Raw genomic sequence first — 20,433 nt, forward strand, 5'->3', positions numbered from 1 at the left:
CAGAAAGCCAACAGGAGTTTCTAATGCACTGGATCTCAGATGTGAGAAAAAGGGAAAAAAAAAAAAAAAAAGGAAGACCACAATGATTTTGGCTGAGGTGACTGGGAAGATGGAGTTGTAAGCACGTGAGGTTCGTGATGCCAATTAGATGTCTCAGTGCAGATGTGGAGAAGGCAGTGGAAATGACACGTATGCAGTTCAGGAGGAGGGTCTGGGCCAGTGGTGTCTGCATGTGGACGGTACCAAATGAGCCAGGAGGAGATCACCTAGGAGGTGAGTTGAGGGTAGAGAGAAAAGAGAGAGGACCATGCTAACAATTGGAGCCCTGGGGCCCTCCTAGAAGTCAAGGACAGGAAGGGGACCCAATCAAGGAAACCGAGAAGGAACAGCCAGAGAATAGGAGGGAGACCTGGTCCATCCTGGAAGCCAAGTGGAGAAAGTGTTTCGAGGAGGAGGAGTGGCTGGTGGTGGCCAGGCTGCAACGCCAAGTGTGGGAGGATCAGCACTGACTATTGTCTTGGTCCTGATGGCCTTGACAGGAGCCACTCTGGTGGAGCGATGAAGGCAAATCCTGATTGGAGGCCATCCTAGAGAGAATGGGAGAGGAAGTGGAGACAGTGCTTTCAGAGAGTTTTATTTATGGGAAGGAGAGAGTGTGGCGGAAGCTGTTTGTTTCAGATAGAAGAAATGATAGCATGTTTGGGGGGAAGGGGGCTTCCTTGGTGGCTCAGCTGGTAAATAATCCACCTGCAAAGCAGCAGACCCTGGTTCAATTCCTAGGTTGGGAAGATCCCCTGGAGGAGGGCATGACAACCCATTCCAGTATTCTTACCTGGAGAATCCCCATAGACAGAGGAGCCTGGCAGGCTACAGTCCATGGGGTCAAAAAGAGTTGGACATGACTGAGCAACTCAGCACAGCACGTGGGGGAAGTGGGGCACAGAAAAGATGCAATAGAAAAAGGTAGAATTGAGGATGAATGAGAGAGAGTTGCTGGAGTGCTGTCGGGTGTGGGGTCCACCCCAGCCTCTGCTGGGAGCCGGCACCGAAGCAGAGGGACAGGTGATGGGAGCTCATGGGAATTGTGTTCTGATAGCTTTGCCTTTCCCAGTAAGGTAGGAAGCAAGGTCACCCGCTGGGTTGAAAATGGAAGGTTGGCTGAGAGGGGAGAAAGTCTGAAATGGATTTCTAGTAGAGTCAGTAGACCCTGGGACTCTGACATCAACACCTTCCCAACATTACACAACCCACCAGGGCATCAGTCTAACCTACTGGCAGCAGGGAACCTTCTGTGTTGAGTCAGGCGCAATGTCCAATAGAGAGGAGATGAGGATGCAGAGGGGACTAGTCCCTAAGAGATAGACACTATTGTTATTTTTTAGATGAGGAAACTGAGGCACAGAACTGTTAGGAACTGGTCATGGTCATAACCTGGTAAATGGTACAACCAGGATTTGAACCAGATCCATCAGACCCTTCCCTACTAAGCCTACCAGGCATTCTCTGGCCTCATACCACCAACCCAGGAAGGCTGCTGGGGAGGCTGAGGCTCAGAGAGGCTCACCAATTTTCCCAGGTCACACAGCAATCAGAGCTCTTTGCACCTGTCTGGATTCATTCTTTCAATCTACAAACATTGAAAGTCCTTTGAGGCACATTCAGGAGAGACAGATGAGACAACAGACCCTGACAGTCCGTGGGAAAAGGGCCATGATGAGGGACTTACACACGGCCATGGGAGCCCAAGAGGCAACAGGAAACTCTGGGTGGGTCAGGGAAGGAGCCAGGGGAACACTGAGCAGATGGTGTTTGCACTGAGCACTGAAAACTGACGGCTTTCCCACTCAGGGAGGATGCGGCCTAGAGGTATCCCCAGACAGTCCCTGGCATTGAGAACGATATACGCAGAGAAGCATCCCAGGATGCTCACGATTGGCCTCCAGGTACAGATGGAGAAGGACTGAGGATGATCACTGAGGGTGTGAGTGCTGGACAGGGATGGGGCTCCCCTCTAGGTGATTGAAGGCCGCCTCTGATGCATCATTACCAATTTCACAAAGATGAAGGGATACCTCCTAGTACCCTTTAGTCTGGATCCGTGCCCTCGTTGACAAAGGGGGCAGTAGTTGGGGGAAGGGCCCATTTTCCAGCCGACTGGGTAGGGCTCTGGACTATCCTCCTGGGGTGGGGGTGTGGGGGTCTCTGTGTGCTCCCAGCCTTGGAGGGACCTTCACAGTGGGACCCAGCAGGGTGAGGGCCACACATGGGTGAAGCGGCATAATTCAAATAAGCAAGAAGCCCAGCCAAGGGTCCTGACCCCTCTCCTGACCCAGGGAAGCCCCTCAGGCAGATGGTCTCAGGAGCTGATTTATCTCAGCTGCCACCTGCCCCACCCCCGTCACAGCTCAGCAAGGCAATCCAGGGAGTTAAACCTTATATATCAAGGCACTGTGAGATTTGGGCCCTGCCAGTCTCTCCTTCTCCCTCTACATCACTCCCAGACACACTGAGCCATCTTCAGGTCTTACATGAGCCATATTCCCTCTCCTGCACACTTTTCTCACTTTTGCACAAGCAGTTCCCTTAACCTAAAACCCTTTACACAAACCTCAGTCTTTGAGAGCTAACTCCTACTCTCTTTCACATCGTAGTTTATAAACACCTCCTCTGAAATGCCTTCCTGGATTTCTCCAAGTAGCCCTGGGCTTTCCTGGTCTTGCTGTCTTACTAATGTCTGCATGGCTGTCTCTCTCACTAAACTGTGAGCTCTGAGAGGTCAGGGGCTGAGTCTGATTCATCACTCTACATCCCCAGCAGCCAGCGCAGTAAATGTTTGTGGATGATTGAATAAAGAAATGAATGAGTCCTGGTCTCAGTTCTGTTACTAGAATAGCCTGGTATTAAGTAGGTGCTCAGTGATTATTTGTTAAATGAAGGAACTTGCTGCACATTCTTGGACAAGTCCCTTCCTCCCTCCAAGCCTGTTTCCTCCTCTATTATAGGGATACTAGTGTTCACTGGATAAGGCAATGGCACCCCACTCCAGTACTCTTGCCTGGAAAATCCCATGGACGGAGGAGCCTGGTAGGCTGCAGTCCACCGGGTCACTAAGAGTCGGGCACAACTGAGCGACTTCACTTTGACTTTTCACTTCCATGCATTGGAGAAGGAAATGGCAACCCACTCCAGTGTTCTTGCCTAGAGAATCCCAGGGATGGGGGAGCCTGGTGGGCTGCCGTCTATGGGGTTGCACAGAGTCGGACACGACTGAAGTGACTTAGCAGCAGCAGCAGCAGCAGTGTTCCCTTCTTGACTCCCCCACAAGAGAGCAAACGGATGTGGGAATTTTCAATGCCCCAGGGCAGGCTTTCTCGGCCTCAGAACTATTGACATTTGGGGCTGGATAATTCCTTGTCTTGGGAGCTGTCCTGTCCATGATAGGACGTTTAACAGCATCCCTGGTCTCTACCCAGCTAGATGCTACACACATACACACCCAGATGTGACAACCAAATATATCTCATTCATTGTCCAATGTCCCCTATGAGGCAGATCCACCCCAGTTAAGAATGACTTCCCCAGAGAAAGCAGCCTTTAGCAGAGGGGCTGAGGGAGCCCCAGTGTGTGCTCTGAACATCCTGCCAAGGATAGCAGCCCCTGGGGGTTCAGAGAACAGTGGCCTGGTTAGCCGGGCCTCTTCCTTTGTCTATAGGGCCTGTGAAGTCACTGTGGCTCTTCTGCCAAAACCAAGGCCCTTTATGTCTAGATGGGAGGAGCAGGCGCCCCCAGGGACCTAGCCCTGGATTCTGGCAGCTTCCTGCCTACCCGCCTTCCAGTTCAGGCTTCCTACTGGGTCACCAGAGAATTTTATCTAGCACCTGTTACTCCCCTGCTCTGGAACCTCGACTCTCTACCTCCCACCCACACCCCTGCCCCACCCCTCAGCTGACACTGGAAACCCTCCTCCAACTGCCTGGCCTGACTGCCTCATCTCCTGGGCACCAACTTCCTCCCCACCCAGGACAAGTGGCCATTGTCCAGAGGACACCAGACACTGCTTCCTTTGCTCCTGCCACCTCCCTGTCTGGGCTGCTCTCTCCTCCCCCTGCTTATCTGAATCCAATCATTTTGGGTTCCAGCATATTCACTGTCAAGCTGTGTGACCCAGGGCAGATCTCCACCCTGTCTGAGCTTGTTTGCTCATCTGTGAAACAGATGGTGGAAGGTGTGATTTATGCCCACAGTAGGTAGGAGAATTAAATAAGATTATTTATTTGTGATAATAATCCTGGAACTTAGTAAATGCATGATACCTATTTCTTATGATTATCATGAATCATCAGATGTTCCCTCAGTCTTGCTGAACAGGCTTTCTGGGGCCTAAAGGAAAGAACATGAGTGAAAAGATCTTAGCTCGAGTTCCGGTTCCACATCCACCCCAAGTGGCAAATTAAGCAAGCCACTTAATTCAGAGAAATCTCCTTGGAACCTCAGTTTCCTCTTCTCAAAAATGGGTACAATAATTTGTGCTGCTGGGGCTGCTGTGTTGGTCTCATGAGCTAGAGGATGTGAAAGTGTTTTTTTTTTTTTTTTTATTGCCCTACTGGGTCCAGCTGAGGGCCTGAGTAGGCAGGAGGAATCAGACTTTTTAAAGGCTTGACCAGAGGAAAGAACTGATGGTATTTCTTGCTCTGTCAGGCTTCACAGTTGTCCTTGAGAACAAGGAGGCACAAATGACTTGCTGCCCAGTCTTTGAAACTGCTGGACTTTGGAGTTTCTCTGTTGCTTGGGTCGCTGCAGTATGTGGTTGATGGTGACCAGGAGACAGATCCTGGGCCCCCTGCAGTCCACGCTCCTTCCTGAATGCCTTTTGACCTTGAGGTCTCAGTTCAGTTCAGTCCCTCAGTCTTTGCAACCCCATGGACTGCAGCATGACAGGCTTCCCTGTCCATCACCAACTCCCAGAGCTTGCTTAAACTTCTGTCCATAGAGTCAGTGATGCCATCCAACCATCTCATCCTCTGTCATTCCCTTCTCCTCCTGCCTTCAATCTTTCCCAGCATCAGGGTCTTTTCAAATGAGTCAGTTCTTCGGATCAGGTAGCCAAAGTATTGGAGTTTCAGCTTCAGCATCAGTCCTTCCAATGAATATTCAGGACTGATTTCCTTTACGATGGATTGGTTTGATCTCCTTGCAGTCCAAGGGACTCTCAAGAGTCTTCTCCAACACCACAATTCAAAAGCATCAATTCTTCTGCACTCAGCTTTCTTTATAGTCCAACTCTCACATCCATACATGACTACTGGAAAAACCATAGCCTTGACTAGACAGACCTTTGTTGGCAAAGTAATGTCTCTGCTTTTTAATATGCTGTCTAGGCTGGTCATAGCTTTTCTTCCAAGGAGTAAGCATCTTTTAATTTCATGACTACAGAGACCATCTGCAGTGATCTTGGAGCCCAAGAAAATAAAGTCTGTCACTCTTTCCATTGTTTCCCCATTTATTTGCCATGAAGTGATGGGACTGGATGCCATGATCTTAGTTTTTTGAATGTTGAGTTTTAAGCCAACTTTTTCACTTTCCTCTTTTACTTTCATCAGGAGGCTCTTTAGTTCTTAGTTCTTCTTCGTTTTCTGCCATAAGGGTGGTGTTATCTGCATATCTGAGGTTATTGATATTTCTCCTGGCAATCTTGATTCCAGCTTGTGCTTCATCCAGCCCAGCGTTTCTCATGATGTACTCTGCATAGAAGTTAAATAAGCAGGATGACAATATACAGTCTTGACGAACTCCTTAACCAATTAGGAACCCATCTGTTGTTTCTTGTCCAGTTCTAACTGTTGCTTCTTGACCTGCATACAGATTTCTCAGGAGGCAGATAAAGTGGTCTGGTATTCCCGTCTCTTGAAGAATTTTCCACAGTTTGTTGAGATCCACACAGTCAAAGGCTTTGACATAGTCAATAAAGCAGAAGTAGATGTTCTTCTGGCACTCTCTTGCTTTTTCGATGATCCAGCGGATGTTGGCAATTTGATCTCTGGTTCCTCTGCCTTTTCTAAATGAAGCTTGAACATCTGGAAGTTCTTGGTTCACGTACTATTGAAGTCTGGCTCGGAGAATTTTGAGCATTGCTTTGCTAGTGTGTGAGATGAGTGCAATTGTGTGGTAGTTTGAACATTCTTTAGCATTGCCTTTCTCTGGGATTAGAATGAAAACTGACCTTTTCCAGTCCTGTGGCCACTGCTGAGTTTTCCAAATTTGCTGGCACGTTGAGTGCAGCACTTTAATAGCATCATCTTTTAGAATTTGAAACAGCTCAACTGGAATTCCATCACCTCCACTAGCTTTGTTCATAGTGATACTTCTAAGACCCACTTGACTTTGCACTCCAGGATGTCTGGCTCTAGGGCAGTGATTACCGTGGTTATCTAGGTCATGAAGATCTGTTTTGTATAGTTCTTCTGTGTGTTCTTGCCACCTCTTCTTAAAACCTTCTGCTTCTGCTAGGTCCATACAGTTTCTGCCCTTCAGTATGCCCATCTTTGCCTGAAATATTCCCTTGGTATTTCTAATTTCCTTGAAGAGATTTCTAGTCTTTCCCATCCTATTGTTTTCTTCTATTTCTTTGCATTGATCACTTAGGAAGGCTTCCTTATCTCTCCCTGCTATTCTTTAGAACTCTGCATTGAGATGGGTATATCTTTCCTTTTCTCCTTTGCTTTTCATGTCTCTTCTTTTCTCAGCTATTTTAAGGCCTTGTCAGACATCCACTTTGCCTTTTTGCATTTCTTTTTATTGGAGACGTTCTTGATCACTGCCTCCTGTACAGTGTCACAAACCTCATCCATAGTTCATCAGGCACTCTGTCTATCAGATCTAATCCCTTGAATCTATTTGTCACTTCCACTGTATAATTGTAAGGGATCTGATTTAGGTCATACCTGAATGGTGTAGTGGTTTTCCCTACTTCCTTCAATTTAAGTCTGAATTTTGCAGTAAGAAGTTCATGATCTGAGCCACAGTCAGTTCCCGGTCTTGTTTTTGCTGCCTGTATAGAGCTCCTCCATCTTCGGCTGCAAATATAATCAGTCTGATTTTGGTGTTGATCATCTGTGATATCCATGTGTAGAGTCTTCTGTTGTGTTGCTGGAAGATTGTGTTTGCTATGACTATCGCATTCTCTTGGCAAAACTCTGTTAGCCTTTGCCCTGTTTCATTTTGTACTCCAAGGCCAAACTTGCCTGTTACTCCAGGTATCTCTTGACTTCCTACTTTTGCATTCCAGTCCCCTATGATGAAAAGGACATCTTTTTTGGGTGTTAGTTCTAGAAGGTCTTGTAGGTGCTCATAGAACCATTCAATTTCAGCTTCTTCAGCATTAGTGGTTGGGGCATAGACTGGGACTACTGTGGTATTGAATGGTTTGCCTTGGAAACTAACAGAGATCATTCTCTCATTTTTGAGACTGCATCCAAGTACTGCATTTCTGACTCTTTTGTTGACTATGAGGGCTACTCCTTTCTTCTAAGGGATTCTTGCCCATGGTAGTAGGTATAATGGTCATCTGAATCAAATTTGCCCATTCCAGTCCATTTTAGTTCATTGATTCCTAGGAAGTTGATGTTCACTCTTGCTGTCTCCTGTTTGACCACTTCCAATATACCTTGATTCATGGATCTAACATTCCAGGTTCCTATGCAATGTTGTTCTTTACAGCATCGGACTTTACTTCCATCACCAGTCACATCCACAACTTGGCATTTTTTTCACTTTGACTCCATCTCTTTATTCTCTCTGGAGTTATTTCTCCTCTCTTATCCAGTAACATATTGGGCACCTACTGACATGGGGAGTTCATCTTTCAGAGTCCTATCTTTTTGCCTTTTCATACTGTTCATGGGTTCTCAAGTCAAGAATACTGAAGTGGTTTGCCACTCCCTTCTCCAGTGGGGCACGTTTTGTCAGAACTCTCCACCATGCCCCGTCCGTCTTGGGTGGCCCTACACATCATGGCTCATAGTTTCATTGAGTTAGACAAGGCTGTGGTCCATGTGATCAGTTTGGTTACTTTTCAGAGATGCTTAAATGGATGGAGAACACACCTGGAGACCAGATGGGCTGCCTTGGCTCCTTCTTTCTGTTTGTGTAAAACAGTGTCCCAGGACCTAGAAAAGAGCTCTGACCTTTAAAATGTTGAACCCCAGGGGTCAGGATTTGTTCATTCTCAGGAGAGTCTGGCACCTCTCCTGAAAATAAAGGATGGGTGGAAGGTTTGCCAGTCCCCATATGGGGACTGACTTCTCAGAGTTCAGTTTGGTTCAGTCCCTCAGTTGTGCCCAACTCTTTGTGACCCCATGGACTGCAGCATGCCAGGCCTCCCTGTCCATCACCAACTCCCAGAGTTCACCCAAACTCATGTCCATTGAGTTGGTGATGCCATCCAACCATCTCATTCTCTGTCATCCCCTTCTCCTCCTGCCCTCAATCTTTCCCAGCATCAGGGTCTTTTCAAATGAGCCACCTCTTTGCATCAGGTGGCCAAAGTTTTAGAGTTTCAGCTTCAACATCAGTCCTTCCAATGAACACTCAGGACTGATCTCCTTTAGGATGGACTGGTTGGATCTCGTTGCAGTCCAAGGGACTCTCAAGAGCCTTCTCCAACACCACACTTCAAAAGCACGATTCTGTCTGAAAGTACAGAAGGGAGGACCAAAGACAGGACCTCTTTTTATGAAGAGGTGGACCTCAGCCCAGGTTTTAGGGTGCAAGAGCCTCTTAAGAATCAGGTCACACCCTCTGCCTAATAAGGATGCCAGGCCCTCCCCCTAGCCTCGCCCTTTGGGCTGTTGGATCCTGCCCACTATGGATCAGGTCCCGCCCCCAGCCACGCCTCTACTGCCGGAAATGATCAATGAACAGCAGACCCCCGCCCCTGCTGCTGCTGCTGCTGCTAAGTCGCTTCAGTCGTGTCCGACTCTGTGCGACCCCATAGACGGCAGCCCACCAGGCTCCCCCATCCCTGGGATTCTCAAGGCAAGAACACTGGAGTGGGTTGCCATTTCCTTCTCCAATGCATGAGAGTGAAAAATGAAAGTGAAGTCGCTCAGTCGTGTCCGACTCTTAGCGACCCCATGGACTGTAGCCTACCAGGCTCCTCCATCCATGGGATTTTCCAGGCAAGAGTACTGGAGTGGGGTGCCATTGCCTTCTCCGGACCCCGCCCCTAGGCCCACCCAATGAGTGGCGGGTCCTGTCCCTTGCGGCTCCGCCCCCAGGAGTTAGCACTCAGTACGGATTTCCTCCATCCTACAGCTCATCCCTATCGGTCCAATCTCAGAACCACTGAAAACCCACTTGGCTGCCTCCTAGAGTGCCCTCCGTACTCATCAGTGGCACTGTAAGCGCCCACGTTGCCCTACTTAGACGTAAGAGTACGGAGCTGAGCCCTCCAGCGTGCTAGTCTCTCGCCCCCTCCCCAGCCCCGTCCTTCTTCTCCCAGCCTGGGTTCTGCCTGTCGCTGGTCTCCTCAGATTATCCTGGCACCTCCGAGGCACTCACGACAGCTGCCCACACCTTGGCATTGTGCCCATCTCCTGTCTCTCTTTTTCCTCTGCCATGAACACCTGAGTATGACCCACATTCCACAGCCAGAGGAGTGGCCCCATGTGTATCTGATTAGATTTTTCTTCTCTCCTGAGCTCCCCCCAACACACACATACCTCCAACACCCCCTTCACCTCCTACCTCTTGACCCCACGGTGGGAACGCCCACATTCCATGTGGTGGGAGCCTTCTGGTCTGACAGGCTGCACTGTGACCAGAGGACAGGGTGAAATGTTCCTCTGCTGACTCGGTGTCCTCCTTCTCATGGCTCCCCTCGTCTGTGTCTCTGGATAGAGAATTATGTTTCCTTTGACCTCTCTATTCACAGGGCTAATTGTTTCCATACAGCCCTCTGGCTTCTAAGAATAGGAAAGGAGGGTGTAACACTCAAGACTAAATTTATTCCTGACAGAGCTCAGGAAAGGAGCTTGCTCTAAGTCAATGGTCAGCTTTGTTAGTCGACTGAGAACAGGAGCACAGTTCGGGGACTGGCTGTCACTCTCTGTTAGAGATGATGGCCATCACTGAGGCATTTTATTTCTCTGTATACACACAGCCAGGTGAGGTGGCTGAATTTGGAGGTGATGTTCAAGCCAAGCATCATCATGGCCCCTCTCCACCAGATAATGAAAGCACCAGAGAGTCAGATGGAGGAGTCCCTCCTTTGCTCCAAGGAACTAGTGACAGAATTTCTTCTTCTTTTCTCCCCTCAGTCTTACTCTGCCATGGCAATGCTCATCCAGGCTAACAGGAGCCAATTCTCAATTCCTTCTTCTGGCTAGGCATCAGCTCCTTCAGGGGGGCAAAAGTAAACAGAGTCTTTGACAAGAGTTCATGAGACTTTGAGAGCCAAGCCTGCGAAATCAGTGTGGCCACCTCAGAGCTGGGTGTCCCAGCCTGCCCAAAGACCAACACAAGCAGGGTCAGTTTAATTTGGTGAGCCTTTCTGGAAACCTTCCCCATGCCAGGCTGTGGGGAAGATTGTATATGTCAATAAGTAGATGCTGGGCACGGGGCACACCAGGGAGAACCTAGCTGGGAGAGTACGTGGTCCTTGACCTCCTGGTGTACATGATAAGTTATGGGCACAGAAGACTATCCCAGGTGTCAGGAGAGAGGCACAAACAAAGTTGAGAAATTTCAGAGGAAGCAACCAGGAAGGCTTCCCTGAGGATGAGCGCTGGAATTGAGCCTCATGAGGATGATTACAACAAGCAGAGGTGAGGTGGAGGAGGGAAAAGTCTGGGTGAAGGCTTAGGCCTGACTGGAAGGGTGAGTGAGAGGTAGGCAGGAAGAGAAGGCTGGGGCTGGATTGCACCTGGTCTTGATTAGTCCTGGCTCTGCCAGTGTTTGTCTGTGACCTGAGACTAGTCAAGTCTCCTCTCTGGGTCTCAGTTTCCCCATCTGTCAAATGGGAGAATTGGCCTAGAATCAGTGGTTTTCAACTTTTTCAGACCCATCATATACATTTTTTTTTTTTAGCATTTGGGTTTATTATTTTTTTCATCATATACTTTTCATAACAAGTAATTTGTAATGACTCAAAATTAGTATGACCTTCTCACAATTTCAAGTATATATGTACCCATATATATGTATATATTCTATGATATATATAAAGGAAAAAATAGAAGGAAAGTATTTATAATAAAATACTGTATATGTCAATATGTAGATGCTCACTCACAACCACCCCAGAAAACATAATGAATGAGTCAGGTGCTCACACCATAGGTAAAACATCATTCTGCCTCAAATGCAGTCTGAAATAGGTAGGTTATCTTGGTCAATGGTGTTCTTCTTAGAGACGTACTTTCAAAAAAAAGCAAACAATTCTTGGTGAAGTTCCAGACAAAACAAATTCAGTGTTCCCCCAGTTTATAGGGTAGTTGCATTTCAAAATATTCAGTATATATTAAAACTGGACAAAAATTATTTCATATTTATGTGTAAAACTGAGTTAAACTGTAGTTCTGGGTCATTGTAAAGATTTTTTTCATCCACATGAATATCTGGGGGAGCATCTGAAACTTATTGGTGGGGGGTATGGGACCACCCTGCACATTTCATTCAGGGCATTTAGCATCCCTGGATCCTACCTATGGAGACAACTCAAACACCCCCCACAAGTTTCCAGATTACCCCATAGAGTGGTTATCCAGCACCTGAAGAATCTTTAAACTCCCTCCCAGCTCTGATATCTTCCAGTTCTGGACCTCATTCAGGTTTACTCAGCAAATTTTTGCAGAGTACCCGCTGTGAGCCTTGCCCCCCAGGAAATCATCAGTGAACAAGCTGCCATAGCTCTTGTCCCCTACAACCGAGTTTCAATCCAAAAAGCTCTTAACTGTCACCGTCCCATTTTACAAAGGAAGAAGCTGAGACCCAGAGAGGGCAGGCCTGTATTCAGCATCACACAGCCTCCTGGGGGCCAGCCAGAACCTGGACCCAGGGAAGAACCATAGAGTGAGTCCACAGCCTTCTCTCATCTTCTCTTCCTCCCCCATCCCCGCAGTGCCAGCCGCCCTGACCCTGGACCCGGGAACCGCCCACCAGCGCCTGATTCTGTCCGACGACTGCACCATAGTGGCCTATGGCAACCTCCACCCACAGCCGCTGCAGGACTCGCCTAAGCGCTTCGACGTGGAGGTCTCGGTGCTGGGTTCGGAGGCCTTCAGTAGTGGCGTCCACTACTGGGAGGTGGTGGTGGCGGAGAAGACCCAGTGGGTGATCGGGCTGGCGCACGAGGCCGCGAGCCGCAAGGGCAGCATCCAGATCCAGCCCAGCCGCGGCTTCTACTGCATCGTCATGCACGACGGCAACCAGTACAGTGCCTGCACGGAGCCCTGGACGCGGCTCAACGTCCGCGACAAGCTCGACAAGGTGGGCGTCTTCCTGGACTACGACCAAGGCCTGCTCATCTTTTACAACGCGGACGACATGTCTTGGCTCTACACCTTCCGTGAGAAGTTTCCGGGAAAGCTCTGCTCCTACTTCAGCCCCGGGCAGAGCCACGCTAATGGCAAGAACGTGCAGCCGCTGCGGATCAACACCGTCCGCATTTAGTGCAGTGGAGGGCGACCGTGGGTGCCTGGGCTTGGCCACCAGCAAGAGCCTTGCCCCCACAGACGAGAGGCCTGGACTCTAACCCAGCGAGGCCACCCCTGAGATCTCAGGCCTGTTGTTTACCCTTCAGCCTCATTTCCCCATCTGTGCAATGGAGGTTGTGCTCCGTGACTCGGGAAATCTCTTCCAGCACTGATGTTCTGTAGCTCTGACCTTGATGGGGATGCAGTTGTGGTCCAAGAACCAGACCTGGCTTCTCCTCATGGCAGCCCCTGCCTAACCCCTCATTCTCTCGGGCAGGTGATTGCATCCCTGTCTCCTTCCTGCCCACATGCCCTGACCTCAGGATGTGTCAGAGTGTTGCCAGCAGTTGGCAACTGCAGAGAGAACCCTCTTATGCTCCCAGGCCTGAGACTTGCCCCTGACCAAGCTAGTGATGGGCTGTTTTGTCCTTGATCACAGCCCACGGTGGACACAGGTGGTAGCTAGCCCCTAAATCGCCTGAGAACCACCCTCTCCTTCCACCCCTGTACAAGTTTTACAGTTCCTGATTTTCCCATTTATCTGTGGGTAAAAGTGATATTGGGCTTCCCTGGTGGCTCAGTGGTAAAGAATCCACCTGCAATGCAGGAGATGTGGGTTTGATCCCTGGGTTGGGCAGATTCCCTTGGAGAAGGAAATGGCAACCCACTCCAGTATTCTTGCCTGGAGAATCCTATGAACAGAGGAGCCTGGTGGGCTGCAGTTGCAAGAGAGTCAGACATGACTTAGTGACTAAACAGCAACAGCAACAATAAAAATGATGCTGTGGCCTATGGAAGGCACCCAGTAGTTGAGCCCACCTGTTACAGCCAATAAGCCCACAGGCCTTAGGGCAACGGGATGGCACACCCCAAGGCTCATGTAGGACAAGCATCACTGGGTGGTGGAGGTCCCCAGCAGCTCTGAACAAAGGTCCAACCGGGCCTCTTGACTTGGTAAGGGTGTAGCAAGGCTGGGGAGAGCTGTTGTTTGGGCCTGAGCACTGGGGTGGGCTGTCGGTTAGGCCCCCCCATCAATCTTGGCATCTGTCTCAGCTGGGATACCATTGCGGAAAACATGAGCTGCTTTAGCTTTTTTTAATTAGACAAGGATTTATTACCAGGTCCCTAGTGGCTTTGCAAAATCACTGCAAGGGCTAGAGGAGCCGACTCTGCTGAATTTCCAGGAACAGCTCCCAGCCGCCAAATTCATCATGTCTGCTATGACCAAGAACGCTGCTCCCATCGGCAGGCAGCCACTGCATCAGAAGCTGCTGGCTGCAGAACTGTGCAGTCTCTGCTACTGTCCATGCCAGTAAATGATGTCCTGAGGCCTGCCTCCCTCCAGGCAATTTGGTTTCCAGATCCAAATCTCTACAAGGGATTCTGTTTGGGGAAACATAAATCAGATGCAGAACCTTGGCTGCAAGGGAGTCTGGGAAATGTACTTTTCTTCTTTCCAGCCTCATCCATACAAAAGGCACAATAGAAGAAAGTGAGACTGGGTGTTGCACAAGCTCACTTTCAGTTTTTGCCATTGGAATCCACCTCTAGGCCTTGGCTTTGAGGCAACAGAGCCTGTAGGTGTCCTGCTCCAAGGCTGTGTCCCTGTCCAGGACAGGCGCCCCTAGAGTGAGCCTGCAGAACCAAGCTGAAAGCCTCCCACCCTAGGCTTTCCATTCCAGTTCTGGGGCCTAGATTCTGAACTTGGGGTCTTTGGTCATACCCATCTCAAAGGAGCCAGACTAGCTGAACCTGGGGAGCTCCCACCTCACAACTGCTGCCCATGGGGACCTCCCTTGGGCAGGAGGAATCCTCAGTCTCACCCCACCCATTCAGCTACCAGAATCTGGGCCACCCCCAGCAGTATTTTTATCTTAAATGTTACCCATTTTGTGAGTTATGATGAATTTGTATTAAATTAAAGTTACAGGCTGTGAGTGGTCAGTGCCATTCATTTTGACACACACAGAGGCCCACCCATCCTGGCCCAGGCAGCATACATAAATCAACATGGCTAATCCACAAAGCAACCCGGCTGAGTAGCACCATACCCATTTTACAGAGGGGGAAAATGAGGTTCATAGAGAGGACATAACTTGCCTACAGTCCCATGTCCCACACTAAGTGAGTTTAGAATTGAGCCCAAGGCACTCTCATCACAACTTACCAGTCAAGGAAGACTGTCGGTCTTGGCCTGGAGGAAAGCACAGTGGTAGCCTTGGAAGCAGAGAGGACCTCATGAGACAGTGGCAAGATACTGGGCCCTAGAACCCCACAGACCTAGGCTTAAATCCAGGCTCTGTCACTGTGTGCCTCTAGAAAAATGAATTAACTTCTCTGGATTTCAGTTTTCTTACATGGAAAATGGGGATAATCACACCAATCTCACATGATTTGTTACAAGCTGCAAAGTGCAGTGGATTTAGGGAGGACCTGCCTGTCACTCAGCTGCCTCCCATGATCGGTGCCTAGAACTGGGTGGGTTTTCTCAACCTCTGGGCTGGCTCTGCTCTTAAGGAGTCTATCTTCTTTCTTGTGCTTTGTGAGGGGGTTTGGGACCACCCAGGCCAGGCAGTTCCCCAGGTTCGCCATGTCAAAGGAGTCCATCCCACCTCCGCCTGGCCAGGAGTCACGGCCCTGCATGTGGACACACAGGTATGTATGCTAAGGAGAAAGGCCACTGGTACCCCCAGAGTTGTGCAGTGCAGCAGCCTTGGGAGCAGGACTCCTGGGCCTAGTCTTGCTTCTGTGCTGACTTGTTTTGTACCCTGAGGGTCCCTTCCTCCATCGCCTCACCTACAGAATGAGGGAGGTTAGACCGGGTGCTCTCTAAGGCTCCAGGTGGATCTTCACCTATACCTGGAGGCGGGGAGGAAAGACAGAGGGAACTACCCAAGTCACTACTTGTTTGCAGTTCTTGGAAGATGGACATGAATGAGGAGGAGGAGGGGCTGTTGGCAAGGGCAGAGGGAACGGTGTCTGGATGGCTGATAGCACCCCAGTTTACAGAGAAGTTGTAGGGAGTGGGCCTGGGACCAGAGAACCCCATCACCTCCTCACCCCATGCTCTCAGATCCCTGTGACTCCTCCCAAGCCCACTCCTCTATTTTGTTCAGGGCATCTGTCCCCTGGAGGAGTACCCTGTCCATGGTCCTTCCTTCCCCTCCCCCCACTCAGGCTCAGCACCTGGTCCCAGAAAGGCTGCTTGCTGCCCCATCTTCACACCCTGGTTTCCAAGTGTCTAGGAGTGTAGGGATCTAATCTGAGCACCCAACTGGGGACTCTGGGAAATCAGGAGACCTCCAAGAGGTATGAAGTGTCTGGAGACTTCCTGAATGAAAGAACCTGCGGTTGCCAGTATAACACCAGGAACCCCACACTTAATACAGGTAAGTGAAGAGGGGAGACAAAGGCAGTCCAGCCTTGGGGTGGAAGCAGGGATCAGCAAGGATCTTCCCCAGAGCAGGAAAGAATTGATAGAATGACAAAAACCCCATTCACAACCATGTTCATGGTCAGCAAGTGAAGCAGTGGGACTTTCTGCACCTTATCTAACATCAAAATAAGTCCATGAAATCAGTATCATTATCTCAGTATTTGAGCAGGGAAACACTACTTCCCAGGGGACCCACAGCCATTACTCAGTAAAGCTGGAAATCAGACTCAGGCCTGTCCAAAGCTAAAGCCCAACTCTTCACTGGCCTCCCTGGAAATGCTTCTCAACTTTGAGAACAGCTTCAGTGACAGGCAGCACCCACCAGAAGTGTGATCCCCCTGGGATTCAAGGTGGGAACTTAACCCAGACTCCACACCATTGAATTATGCAACTGTGAGTTAAGTTTCACCTATAGACTCCACCTCATGTACCTCCCAGATCAGAGGCGGACTCGTGAAGGCACTATGTGACCCAGAGCAGGTCTCTCTCCCTTCCTGGACCTCTGTTTCTCCATTTCTATCAAATCTAGCTAACTGATTGCCAAGTCAGTGGTTCTGATGGCCCAGGATCCTGTAAGTCTTATGTTGGTCCCAGGGCTTGGCCCGCTCAGCACCTAACAAGGCCATTAGCTCTGGGTCTTTCTCTCTGGGGTGGCAGCAGGAATAGAAAACAACAGAGATAAGGTCTCCTAGCAGCACAGTCTCAGCTCGGGGCTCTGGGGATGGGCCTCCCCTCCTGCCCGAGAGGCCATCCCAGGAGGCTGACTGCTCACACCTGGGCAGCATTCCTGGCTTCATCCCCTCCTGTCTGAGTCTTGGCTCTATTCACTCTCCCCAGATGCTCCACCAGAATGTAAGTTGCAAAGGACCCTGTCACAGGCTTAAATGCAGATGGAAAGGAGTGGGATGAGGTTGGGGGAGGGGCAGTGTGCTGACCGAGGTGCTGAATCTTCATTCCCACAAGGGAATGGTAATTTCTCCTTACTCTGGGACATCTGCAATTCTAGCCAGTGTCTCTGGGGAAGAAGGAGTGCTGGGAAGCAGAGGAGAAATGAGAAGGAAAGGGAATGACAGAGGGAGGGAGGTAGAAGGAGAGAAAGAGAGAGAAAAGGAGAGACACATTTAGGAGGCGTAACCTCTAAAAAATAGCAAAATATGGGGACTTTTATTTTGAAATATGCTCATTTTCCTTTGTTTTTCTTTTCTATCTGGTTTAAATTATGTGGATTTTTGTTTACCCTAGATAGAGTATAGAACAGTCTTCCATCTTCTTTCAAAATGTTGACAGTTCTATCATATTTCTGACTGTTACAAAATGCTCCCTATTCACCCTAGGAATTCAGTGAAGTAGGGGAAGAGTGGCCACTTTGGACCCGAGGACCAGGGGGCTTGCTACTCTGATGTCGTGTCAAGGGAGGGCCTTTCAGGAAGCTAGAGCCAGAGGCACAAAGCCTAGGCCCTGGTGAGCTCCCCAAAATCGTGGGCTGCAAGATGACCAAGTCTGAATGCCCAAGGCACCTAAGGACTCCTCCAGCCCAATCTGGAGGCCCAGAGAGGGTTGGTTTCTAGTTCAAGGTCATATAGCACATGGCAGAGCCAAGCCGGGGAACCCAGGCAAGGAAGAGGAACAAGCAGAGTCAGGAAGTCCTCTCTGGGTGGAGACAGCCCAGTTGAGCATGCTAGTCAGGATCATAGACTTCAGGACGGCTGCTAAGAGACCACTGGCCTCAACTCCATCGTTTCACAGGTAAGAATACTGAGACCCCGATGGGAAGTCCATGAGGCAGAGCAGGCCCAGACCCACGTCTCCAGACTCACAGCCATCAGTTTCTCATGCAACCTTTAATCTCCCCCCTGTGGATTCTGATGCCTCCTCCTACCCCCTGGGAACTTGGAGTCAGAGCCAAAGGAGAAGGGGAGTGGCCAGGGTCCCTGCAGCTCCAGGCACTAAGAGCTGGTTATCTTTCTCCATCCTCCTCCCGGAAGAGAACAGAGAATTGGCCTGGACCCCAGTGGCCCCTCCTCCAGGGCAGAGTCAGTCAGTGCCTACCCACACCTGGTACCTCCCTTACTGGCAACAGAGTCCAGAGCTAGTAACAGCCACAGCAGGGACAAAGCCACCTGGGCAGCTGCTGGAGCCACTGGGAGTCACAGGTAAGAGAGGGCACTGGGGGTGATGGCCCAAGGAGGTCCCCTGATTCCACGGGGATTTGGGATTTTTTTCTCCTAAAGAAGGGGCTTTTGCCCCTTCTCTCCCTGTAGGCTGAGCCCCTGGGCCTGCTTCCTGTGCTCACTGCAAACCCCAGGTGAAGCCCCTCGATGACTAAGCTGCCAGATCTACAAATCAGGAATGGGGTCCCAGGCTCAGCAGCTCTTCTCCTGCCCCTGGGAGGAAGGAGAATCAGATAAGGACCCCAGGAAGTCCCAGGAAAAAACAGAGACCAGCTGGAGGTGTGTGCTTCTCACAGGTGTGGGCTGTGGGCCGAGATCTAGACAAACCTGCTAAATCTGGAGTGGACCCCCACTCAGTCTCACTGACTCACCTGTGACCCTGGACAACTCCCGGCATAGCCACCTTACTGATGTCCACTTTTCGTTGGTTCAGTGGAAAAGATGGGTGGCCCTGGGCTATGGGACAAGTTTACAATCTCCAGTTCTAAGGTTCTAGCTTGAGGCAGCCTCATGGAATTTGTCCAACAGTTTCCCCCCACTTCACCTTCCCTCTTCTTTGGGGGTCTCCCTCTGTCACACTTCTGGAATGCCCTCCTCCACCCCTTTCATTCCTCCATCAACACTTACCCTCCTGCGTTCCTTAGAGTAACTGACTTGTGGTTTTCACTGCCTCCTTCACCAACCCATGCACATGTATAAAGAAACCTCTTTTAAAGAACAGCTAGTGGTTGGATTTCAGACACCACACCAAGCAGATGGGAGAAAGATAATAGTGGGAATAGGAAGGCAGAAGAGACCTCCATATAGGCAGCAATACAGCAGCAGTTACTGTGTGGACACAGATCTGGCCAGAAACGACATGGCTCTCATGTACTGAACCGATCCAAGTCCTACTCCTGACCCAGCCTTCAGCCCTCACGCCCCCTCGCCAGTAACCAACAGGCTAATGGTGACGCAATACTGCCTTTCTGGTTTGAGGATCTCCTGGTGGAGGAAAAAAATGATGATGTGTATAATATTAGCATCAGAGCACTCAGAATATTAAAACCAGGACTTCCCTTGTGATTCAGTGGCTAAGACTCTGTGTTCAAATGTAGGAGGCCTGGGTTCAATCCCTGATCAGGGAACTAGATCCCAGATGTTGCAATTAAAGATCCCGAATGCCGCAATGAAGATCGAAAATTCCATGAGCCACAACTAAAACCCAGGGCACCCAAATAAATAAATAAATATTTTTTAAAAAAAGAACATTGGGATCTCAAGTGGAGAGTGTGGAGCAGATTTTGGTCCTTAACACTTCCGCTTGTGTAATACCCGTCTACCTCCTAGAATATCCTTGCCCTCCTTTTTCTTCCTGTTGAAATCTTACTCATCCTTCACGTCCCATTCAAGGTGAAGCTGTCCTGGTCATTCAGGTCCAGTGGAACCCAATGCTCTGCACCCTTGAAGCACTTTGGGTCTCCCACTACCAATAGACCATGAGCATCATGAAGCAGGGATCATGTTCCCTGGGGTCATGGGTACAGAGAGGGTCACAGAAAATGTTTGCTGGGGAATTGCCTGGTGGTCGAGGGGTTAAGACTTTGCCTTCCAATGCAGCGGGTGCAGGTTCAATTCCTGGTCTGGGAGCTAAGATCCCATACGCCTCGAGGCCAGAAAATGAAACAACATAAAACAGAAGCAATATGGTGACAAGTTCAGTAAAAAGACTTTAAAAGTGATCCACATCCAAAAAAAGAACTTATGAAAAAAAGAAAGAAAGAAAATCTCTGCTGGCTGGAGCTGGTTAGTGTCCAAGCTGGAACCATGGTTCGTGTGTCCAAGTTGGGAGGGAGCGCAGAGACCAGGGATGGCCCCTCCCTAAAGATGCCCAGGACGAGCTCACCGACACACCCCCAGCCAGGCTCTGCGCAGAGAGACCAGGGAGAGCCGGCAAAGACTAGGAACATTGCTTGATTGTCTTTTTTTTCCCCCCATTATAAAATAACTTCTGCTTTTTGCAAAAAGATTAGAATAGACATAAGCCTATAAAACAGAAAGTCCCCTCCTTCTGCTCCCAGGAGTCAACACCTGTTTACAGTCTGTTGCAGGTCCTTCCAGCCATTCTTGTTTATACATAAACAAAGATAGCCTT

General features: G+C 49.6%; 1 protein-coding gene and 1 long non-coding RNA gene across 4 annotated transcripts in view; one reads left to right on the forward strand and one right to left on the reverse strand.

Moving 5' to 3' along the window:
• The window catches only part of TRIM62 (tripartite motif containing 62), a 38,036-nt gene extending 23,412 nt beyond the window's left edge, over window positions 1-14,624 (forward strand). For both annotated transcript variants that reach the window (XM_006054671.4, XM_045164631.1), the window contains one exon: window positions 12,119-14,624. In XM_006054671.4, coding sequence (XP_006054733.1) covers window positions 12,119-12,669 — 551 coding nt within the window. In that variant the 3' untranslated portion in view covers window positions 12,670-14,624. The remainder of the gene's footprint in view (window positions 1-12,118) is intronic.
• LOC112582945 lies at window positions 218-19,939 on the reverse strand. Of its 2 annotated transcripts, none has more exons than XR_003107287.3 (3): window positions 18,927-19,939; window positions 14,860-14,909; window positions 218-587 (listed from the first exon to the last, which is right to left on the reverse strand). It is a non-coding gene; the product is annotated as an uncharacterized LOC112582945 (long non-coding RNA). The 2 variants fall into 2 exon arrangements; XR_006548989.1 differs by lacking the exon at window positions 218-587 and adding an exon at window positions 13,939-14,075.
• Between the last annotated feature and the right edge of the window lie 494 nt (window positions 19,940-20,433).

This window comes from Bubalus bubalis, chromosome 2 (assembly GCF_019923935.1).
Source record: "Bubalus bubalis isolate 160015118507 breed Murrah chromosome 2, NDDB_SH_1, whole genome shotgun sequence".
In the NCBI taxonomy this organism is placed as follows: domain Eukaryota; kingdom Metazoa; phylum Chordata; class Mammalia; order Artiodactyla; family Bovidae; genus Bubalus; species Bubalus bubalis.